The sequence below is a fragment of the Hyperolius riggenbachi genome, chromosome 5, assembly GCF_040937935.1.
Source record: "Hyperolius riggenbachi isolate aHypRig1 chromosome 5, aHypRig1.pri, whole genome shotgun sequence".
Lineage (NCBI taxonomy): Eukaryota > Metazoa > Chordata > Amphibia > Anura > Hyperoliidae > Hyperolius > Hyperolius riggenbachi.
The window spans coordinates 27,553,051-27,562,967 of NC_090650.1; the positions used below are offsets into that span (position 1 = coordinate 27,553,051).

Consider the following 9,917-nt stretch of genomic DNA (forward strand, 5'->3'; position numbering starts at 1 on the left):
TACTCTCCATTCCTCCTTTTAGCTCCTGTCTGTTCTCGTGTTTGAATTCCTTTTGCGCATGTGTTGGCGGCGGATACACCGATCGTAGTAAAATATTGGTAACTTAGATTACTGATATTTTACTATGCAGTACCTGGCACCTGTTCTCACTGTAACCCTCTGCTGCACATTCCTAACTATGACCTGTCGCCTAACCCTAACAACCCTGTAGGTACCCCACCCCCACCTATTCTCTATCCCTCACGGTAAGTGCCAAAAGCTAACCGCGTTACCCTGGGGCCAGACGACCAAAAGTTAAAGCAAATTGGCTACTACCATTAATTACTATGTAGAAGCTAATCAGCTGCTCAAATCACCGCTCAGGCACATGATTGATAATAATTAAAGCACACATGAATTGAGCGGAATATGAAGGCTGACATATTTACTTCCTATTAATGAATGCACATTGCCTGGCTGTCCAGGGGAGCGGTCTGTCTCTAATACTTTTAGCCATAAACCCTAAACAAGCATGCAGATCAGATGTTTGTGACTGAAAGCAGACCTGAACTCAGAACTTCCCCTCTGCACTAAAAGATAAGCAATCCTGTGTAATAAAACCCCTGTGCCTCTGCGTCCTGTCCCTGTGTTTGCGTTACTGCGCATGTCTGCTGGGACAGGAGCAGGACGGGCAGGTGTGGGCACGCGCATGCAGGCTGGCATGTGGGAGCGATGACAGACCTAGAGCCGTTTTTTAAAAGAAAAACATTTTTGTTACAGCGGATGGAAATAAATCTGCAGTGTCTACTTCCTGCTTTCACAGAAGGTTAATATCCTGTGTTTACAAATTGGCTCCTCTGAGATTCCTGAGCTAACATAGCTGCAAGATCAAATTGCACTAAATCTCTAAATACATACAGGGTGCATTTCTCGGGGGGGGGGGGGGGGGGCAGAGAGGGAGGTGCGGGGACACGGAGGTATGTCATGAGGCAGAGCACATATGCCCACCTCGGATTCTAGTTTGCTGGAATAGCCTCGTGCTTGATTCAGATGTGATTCAGACACTAATAATGCAATAAATATCGGCAGGACAGCCAGGCAACTGGTATTGTTTAAAAGGAAACAAATATGGCAGCCTCTATATCACTCTCACCTCAGGTTCACTTTATAGGGAAATAAATATTATAGCCTCCATATCCCTCTCACTTCAGGTGTCCTCTAACACCGGCATCAGACGCCTGCAGATCGCGGGGCCCAGTTGACATGATCCTGCCAGCTCCTATACTTTATAAAGGATCACTAACAGATAAGAAGTGCAACTCCTAATTTAGCGTTACAGCTTCCAACTGTTAATATCAATGGGTGTTAAGCCACTGAAAGCTGCATGTAGATTTGTTTCAGTATATCCCATATTGAAATAATTAGAACACGCAGACAAGAGAATTATCACTAAATATAATGTATTGTGATAATGTACAGAGAATATACAAAAATTACATATAAAAGGATATGGTTAAGATGCCTATTGCTAAGATATCTGCTAACATATAATGTCCACCAAAATATATTGCATGAAATACATACCAGTTCCTAAGAGCGTATTACGTAGCAGAGCAACAGAATAGAGTTCTGTCTTGTTGTTACCTCTATCTTATAGTGTTAAACAGAAAATGAAACTAACTCCTCCTGCTAATTAACATACGCGTATGTCATAGCAAATTACATCTGAAATAATTTCTGGAATGTAATCTTTCAGTTTCTCTTTCTAACCGGAGTCCTACTAGGAGACCTCTGCCAAGTATTAGCTAATGTGCTTGCTAAAATATTTCAGCTATTGGTTAGGTCATTCTCAGCATGGGAATAAATGAGAATATCAGATCATTACACTTTAAGCAAGATACAAAAACTGATTAATCATTTCAGCAGTAATTTTGAGTCTATGACCTAAAAGAAAATCGAAAGATAAAAATGAATGAAATAAGGAAAGAATGCAATGTTATATATTTGACAATCCGCCTGTCTTCTCCCCGATTCTTAATTCTCTTTTCTCTCCAGGTGAGTCCGATCCGCAATCTCTCCGATGGACAGAAGTGCCGCGTGTGCTTCGCTTGGCTGGCCTGGCAGAACCCGCACATGCTGTTCCTGGACGAGCCGACCAATCACTTGGACATCGAAACGATTGACGCACTAGCAGACGCCATCAATGAGTTTGAAGGGGGAATGATGCTCGTCAGCCACGATTTCCGGCTGATCCAGCAGGTAAGGACTCCGCCGCCCTCTGGTGTTGGCCCGTTAATGGAGTTAAAGCAGGCGTTACAGCTTCACTGTACACTGTGGGACAATGCTGGACCACAGGCAGCCAGGCCTAGTAGACACAGAGTAGAAAAGGATGGTCCTCACCGATGTCTCCACAATCAAAAGTTTATTCTGGACATATCCTAGTACAATTGAAAGCACAAGGCTGACATGTTTCAGAGCAAAGGTCCTTAATCCTAGCCCATGATTAAGGACCTTTAGTCTGAAACATGTCAGCCATGTGCTTTCAATTGTACTAGGATATGTCCAGAATAACTTTTTGATTGTGGAGACATCGGTGCGGACCATCCTTATCTACTCGGAATCCCCGTTATCTGGGATTCAGGCAACCGGAAGTCTCAGCTAACTGGCATTTCTGATGGATAATGGGGACCCTTCCCTTTTTTTTTTCTTGCAGTGTTCTTGGGGGGGTGGGTGTTTACCGGCCATAAAATACTCACCCAGTCTCCACCGAACCTCCACTCACGTCCTGCATCACCTTGTGGGCTCCTAGCAGCTTCCGGTGTCCATGCACACAAGTCTGCATGTCACATGACCCATTATCTGTCAGCTGACAATCCAGCTTCTGTGCACAGAAAGCCGCTAGATACCCGCGAGGTAATGTAGGAGATCGGTGGAGGCTCGATGAGTATTCTGCCTGCACCTGGGGGAAGGTTTGTGCTTTTTATGCCAGTTGCTTAAGAAAGCACACATATTCCAGCATCAGGTGATCACCACCGGTGCCGGACACCAAGGACTCAGCTGTATAAGGCTCTCATTTCCTGTTTGTTTTCTGATTGGTCCACACAGGTGGCTCAGGAGATCTGGGTGTGCGAGAAGCAAGCCGTGACGAAGTGGAAAGGAGACATCCTGTCCTATAAACAACATCTGAAATCCAGACTGACTGACGACGAACCGCAACGTCGAGGCAACTGAGCCAAGCGCACAGCGAGCAAATAGTTCCCCACAATCCCTCAGCCTCTTTGAGAAATCTCTGGCTAATAAAATGTCACTCTAGTCATCGCCTGAACTGCGTCCATTGCTCTCTGTAGACTCCCTTAAATGTCGGCAGATTAGGACGTTTAGTCGCGGGGCAGCGAGGGGGGGGAGGCTGCCGCTACAGGGACGTCTCAGGAAAGGACGCGGATAGCGTGCAGCTTCCAGCTGCGGTGGGCGTGGGGACGTCTTTACTTCCTTCTACGCTCTTATCCTATGATCCCGACTTACACTGTTTTTTCTTTATTTTTGTTTTTTTTTTCTTTTGTTTTTTAAAGCAAATTTATTTATCTGTAACGGGAAAGCTAAAATAAAGAGAGAAACTTGTTTCGGTAATTTCTTGGCTGCGGAGACTGTCTGGAAGCTTTTGTAGATATTTCTCAATAAATCCAATCCTCCTGTTGGTTGAAGGTGGACATCGCAAAGGAAAGGAATTTGTTAAAACACCCCTAAAGTGGGGGAGGGGAAAAGCAATTGAATGAAAGTGGTATGAAGCTCAACAGTTCCTTTTTGTTCCAAAAGGTTTACAGCATAAAATCTACTACCAGAAAAATTGTAGCAGAACAGCATTTAAACAGTTAAACACAGCACTTAAAGCGGAATATAACCCTGCATTTCAACTTTGCTCTAAAACATTATTTACAGCATATTATATGCAAAAAGCATTTTTTTTTTTTACTAGACCAGCATTGGAAGGGTTAAACACAGAGGTTTAAGGTTCCGGGAGAGATATGCAGAAGTTCAGATTGTTACATTCTATTTAGTTATATGTATCTATTGAGAAATGTTACACTCTTTGGCTGTCCTCCAGCTCCTGAGAGAGATGAGTCACATTCAACACTTAGATACATTTATGTAAACAAAATGTATCTTTGTCAGCTTCGGATGCGTCTGCAGAAATCTCCAGGAACTTTAAAGCTGTGTGTAACCCTTCCAATGCTGGTCTAGTAAAAAAAAAAATGCTGGTTGCATATAATATACTGTAAATAATGTTTTAGAGCAAAGTTGAAATTCAGGGTTATATTCCGCTTTAATTCTTCAGTGGAAAGCTTCAGTGGGCAGCTTCTGGCCACATCCAAAGAGGTGATAACATCTTTTGTTTACATACAATTGTCTGATACAATTTTTGTAAACGTTGGCAAACTGCCAAAACTGAGCCGTGGAGTGTAAAGAGCTGAGAAGTGATCACTAGATAGATTTAATATATAAATACAGCAGCTATGCAGTAAAATGCAATGGAAGCTTTCAGAGCAGATAAACTTTTCTTTGGGAATTTGTAAACCGACAATATTACTTGTGCACAAAAGCAAATACAGTATAACTGTAATACAAAGTAGGAAAACAAATGTTTAATCATTATGTCAGAGTTGTATCCTACTTTTTAAGCTCATGGTGGCCTAGATGGCTGAATCTTTACCCTCCTGATGCTGGTTGTTCCCCCAACTGGCGACAAGCTATTCCTGTTGCTGTGCACTTGGAACTCGCACATGAATAGAACTGACATGATTTCACCAGCTCCAGGCTTTCTAAGTCTTATTGTTTCTTTCCTACATTGACATTCTATATTTGGCATATGTGGGAGAACTGCATAGCAGGTTTAATACGTGTGCAGCTCTATACTAAACGAATATGCAGCAGGCTACACTATCTCCAACGTGCTGCACTGTTTGCTATGGATAGCTGCAAGCATTTGTGATATTTAATTTGTATCGACAGTATGGCTGTACAAAGGATAGTTCCTGTCTTACAAACCTGTTCAGCTTTTATGAAGTGGTGAATAAAACTTTAGATTTTTTGAAGAAACCATGGATGTAGTTCACTTGGATTTTGCCAAGGCCTTTGACTGTTCCCCACAATAGCCCGGTGCAGAAGATGAGGCTACAGGGACTAGTAGAAAATGTGTGTGGATGGAGAACTGGTTAAGGGACAAAAGGCAGAATGGTGGTACAGTAGAATCTCGTTCTAGTAAACTCCTTCCTCAGGTCCTATAACAAGATTAAACTGTAAACAGAACATCCTCAAAATGGGAAACTTAGCAGTGGGGTCCCGCAAGGGTCAGTACTAGGTCCAGTTCTTATCCATTTTTTATTTAGTAGAGTGACATTACTACAGGATCTTGCTAACATGGCCATATGGGCAGGCACATGGCAGATGAAATTTTAGTGTTGATAAATGTAAAGTCATGCACCTTGGATGGGCCAGTGGTAGATCATCATCTTAAAATTGCTTACAGCTGGGAACATCAAACTTGGAGAACATCAGACTTGAGAATACTGGCAAACAAAAGTATGAAAATGCTAGTATACTTACTCCCTTCTGTATAAATCGCTTGTGAGGCCACATCTGGAGTATGGAATACAGTTTTCGTCACCACACTTTAAAAAGAATATTGACCTTCTAGAACAGGTACAAAAATGAGCAACTAAATCTGGAACGGAAGGTCTCGTTCACCAAGACAGGAGGCCAACCTTACTTATTTAGCTTGGGGGAGAGAGTGCGTGTGCGCCTGAGAAGGTGACATTAACGTATAAAGAAGGTGATGTTAACGTATAAATACATTGGGGGCTATACAAAAGCTTGACAGACCATCAGTACAGCTTTTTGCCCTTAGGGTTATACAAAGGATGAGGGAACATGATCTGCGTATGGAGGGAAACCGTTTTTGCCATTTATTTAGGAAGTGGTTATTTACAGTATACGTGGTAAAAATCTTGAATATCTTCTATCAGGGAGTAGTTATGGCAAACTGCATGTAAAGAGGGCTTGGATGCTTTCCTTGCATTGGATAACCAAGGTTGTAATTATTAGATAAATCCCTGGATCAACTCCCCAAGGAATTACCTGACTGCCATCGAGTCTGGATGGTTTTTTTTCTGCTAATTTGGCCAAGCTTGTACCTTTTTTAGCTTTCCATGGATCCAGGGCCCCAGAGCCTGTAGGGGCCCCCAACATGTCCCTCCCCATCTTAACTGTTGCTCCCCAGGGACTCTGCAAAGTCTGTTAAGTTGGGAGGTGATTGGGGGAGGGTCAGCAGCCAGCTCAGGGGCCCAGGAGGGAAGTTTCGCTGCAACAAAGGGTTTCTAATGACGCTTTTTGGTCGGGGGGTGTCTGTTGGGGGGCCCCCGGGCTAATTTTGCCCTAGGGCCCCATTGTTACTTGAACCGGCCCTGCTTGGATCAACTGAGATATGTGCAGGTTCAGGACAGTGATTTTTTTTTTTTTTACTTTCTGCTTGAACTTGGACAGATGAGGTTTTTTGTTTTTTGTTTTTCCTCCTTTGGTTTTGCTTTACTTGGTCCTTTATTGCATTTGCAGGTTGTTGGCCCATCTTCTACCCCTAGTGTCCTCTTAGAGACTTTTTGCAGTGTCCACTCTCTGTTTTGGGGTATTTAGACATCGGATAAGGATGTTTTGTCTGTTGCTCACCTCATCTTATAGTGTACCTGAGACGACAGTCTCAGGTTTTACACTTTTCTGGGGCTTTGAGGCTGCTCGGTCCCTCTCTGTCTCCCCAGGCCACTCCTGTCCCAGGGTGGATGGCCCGGTACTCTGGCCAAGTCGCGCTTAGTCCCGCATGCATGACCTGGCTGTACTTGCACCCCAGTCGCGTTCGACCTCATGAGCTCGCCCGGCAAAGCACAACTCTGCCAGAGTACTGTCATCCAGTGGGGGACAGGAGCAGCCTGGGGAGACGGCAAGAGACAGAGCGGCCTCAAGGGAGGCTGGAGGAATCCCCAGGTAGGTAAGTAGAAAAACCTGAGACGGCTTTCCTACTCAGCTGAGACTGTCCTTTGTTTTATCCAGTGTCCTCTAACGTGTGCTCTTAGCTTGACATAAAGTGATGGACCTCAATTCACGTTCTTCTGGCCGGCCTATCATTCTAGCAGTATCCTGTTTAGTTTTTCAACCCAGCAGGTCAAAGAGCTATTCTGAACTATTTGTTACCTCAAATAGTTGCAAGAATGAGTCCATCTCTACTGAGCATGTGCAAGTCTGGTCCATTCATGCGCAGTAGGGATGCCCTTGACCTCAGAGCCACTCAGGAACTTGAGTTGTTCCAAAGAGCTCTTCAACCCAGCAGGTCAAATAGTGGAACCTGAGGTCTACTCTCCGGCAATGATTTATGTGATTCAGATCTGAAGAAGTAGCAGATCTGGAGCTGAACTGGTGGGCCTGCCCAATTGGAGGTGTTGGTTTTTAGTCCAGAGGAGATGGTAATGTCACCATCAAAACAGCTCTATCCTAAAGCAACACCAATCAGGATTGGGAATTCAGACATAAACAGTTCCAACCTTGTGCACAGCCTTGGCGTACTAATCGATGGGAAATTGAGTTTCAGAAACCAAATTTCATCTGTAGTTAAATCTTCCTACTTCCATCTGAAGAACATTGCAAAGATTAAACATCTGATTCCCCCAGAGGATCTTCCAACCCTAGTCCACGCCTTCACATCATGGCTGGACTACTGCAATGCCCTTTATGCTGGCCTCCCCAAAAAGGACCTGCATTGCCTGCAATTAGTGCCGAATGCTGCTGCCAGATTGCTAACAAACCAGCCTCGCCACTGTCACATTACACCGATCCTTCGCTCACTGCACTGGCTACCAGTAGAATGGAGAATACTCTTCAAGATTGGACTGCTGACATTCAAATCCCTGCACAATCTGGGCCCTGGATACATGAAGGACCTGCTGAAGCTGCACCACACCTCTCACAACCTCAGATCAGTAAGTTCTATAAACTTGGTCACTCCCAGAGTGCACCTCAAAAAAAAATCTGGAGATAGAGCCTTCTGTCATGCTGCCCCTACTCTTTGGAACTCCCTGCCACACCCAGTAAAGACAGCACCATCCCTGGAGCTATTCAAATCCAGACTGAAAAGCCACCTGTTTAGCCTGGCATTTCCAGACTTATAAAATTCTTCCTCTGTACCACGATGGTCGGAGCCATGCTTATGCGCTGTGAGTCCCACGGGAGAAAAGCGCTTTACAAATGTTATTTGTTGTTGTTGCTTGTAATTAAAATAAGTCTATTTACCTTATTGGAAGTATTCCTGTTGTACAGGGAAAGTTCTACAGAGAGTATCCAGCAGAAAGTCCCTTAGAAGTAGCCTAATGAATAAACTGCAGTAAGCCGCCATAAGGATTTGCATGTTGTCAGGGGATCCAGTTGTTCACCACTCCCATGAGGGCCATCACAAATTTCACTAAGACGTTCAGCCTGTTTGCGTCAGCGTTCCACAAATTGTTTATCTAAATGATATTTAAAATCCATTTTGGATGAAATGAGGCAGAAAATTGTTTCTAAACATCGTTGCGATGATGAGACATCTGGAGCTGGGTGAGAGGTGTTTGTTTAGGCAATGTAATGTTGGTTGCAGAGATGAACAGCTCAGCTTGTCTGAAGTACACTGTACGTAAAATCAGTGGTAAGAGGGCAACATCCTTACGTCTTAACTTGTTCTGTCTGCTGGCCAGGGTACAAGATAGGCCGTGCACCCTCTGGCGCCCACAGCTCCCTCCCCATTCCAGCAGAGCACGATAAGTACCACATTACTGCACGGACATGTGTTTTTGTGATGTTTGATTCATCTGCTGTACACCGCTGCCTCTATTAAAGTTAGTGCCAGCCCTTAAAATTAGCCTTGGTGGCTGCCAAAGACCACCTCTGCTGAGCAACGTGTGTATGGCTTGCTGGACATGCCGGTCATGTCGCCCAAACGCTGCCCTACCTAATTACTTTTGCTCAGGCTCCGCCCCCTCTGTCATGCGCCGCATCTCAGCCGCCCACCGTAGTGACATGTCGGTAGCCTTTGGTCTGATGTGTCTACACAGCCTCAGTCCATAAAATGTCACCTAAGGGATGTTGCCTCAATGCCAGGCAATGTTAGTCCTGTGTGTGTACAAGGCTTCAGTTTGCTAGCTTGGTGGGCCAGGCTCCCATCCTCTTGTGTCATATTTTTTAAGATCATTTTCAAAAATAATCTGCTAGACTGGAAAGTTCAGGCCTAATTCACAGTGCTCAGCTGTGTTGCAGAATAATTCTGCAGGTAAGCTCACTTACCAATCAGTTATGGGGCTGTTCACAGTAAAAAGTAAAAATTATAAGTGGATACCATTGGAGATCTAGCTACCAGGTAAAACTGTGTTCAGATGGCCTCTGGTGGCAACTCAGAGTATTGCAGATAGAGTTAGTAGTAGGAGCATTTATGAACAGGAAGAATTTTGCAACAGTGAAACAACTCAGGCTTTTCAGGAACAGAACCACTACATTTCTGGAATGTGTTTGCTCAGAAATCGTATCCGACAAAGCCACAAGAAATGACCATGTCTTTGGGCTGATCACTCTGCACTTACAGACTCACCCAAGCAGGCTTCATTTTCAGGATCAGGGCTGTGCTGTGGTGATTTTTCCCCTCACCCCACCCCTGGTAAAATCCTTAGTGTGAAAACCAGTGATTTTCACATTAATTTGAATGCTTAAAGGATATCCGAACTGATGTGTGTCATGATGAAATAGACATGTGTATGTACAGTGCCAAGCACACAAATCACTAGGCTGTGTTCCTTTTTTCCTTTCTCTGCCTGAAAGAGTTAAATATCAGGTATGTAAGTGGCTGACTCAGTCCTGACTCAGACAGGAAGTGA

General features: G+C 44.2%; 1 protein-coding gene across 1 annotated transcript in view; it reads left to right on the top strand.

Moving 5' to 3' along the window:
• Nucleotides 1-3,606, top strand: part of ABCF2 (ATP binding cassette subfamily F member 2) — a 36,362-nt gene extending 32,756 nt beyond the window's left edge. The window contains exons 13-14 of the mRNA XM_068235245.1: nt 2,035-2,238; nt 3,085-3,606. Coding sequence (XP_068091346.1) covers nt 2,035-2,238; nt 3,085-3,210 — 330 coding nt within the window. The 3' untranslated portion in view covers nt 3,211-3,606. The remainder of the gene's footprint in view (nt 1-2,034; nt 2,239-3,084) is intronic.
• The last annotated feature ends 6,311 nt before the right edge of the window (nt 3,607-9,917 follow it).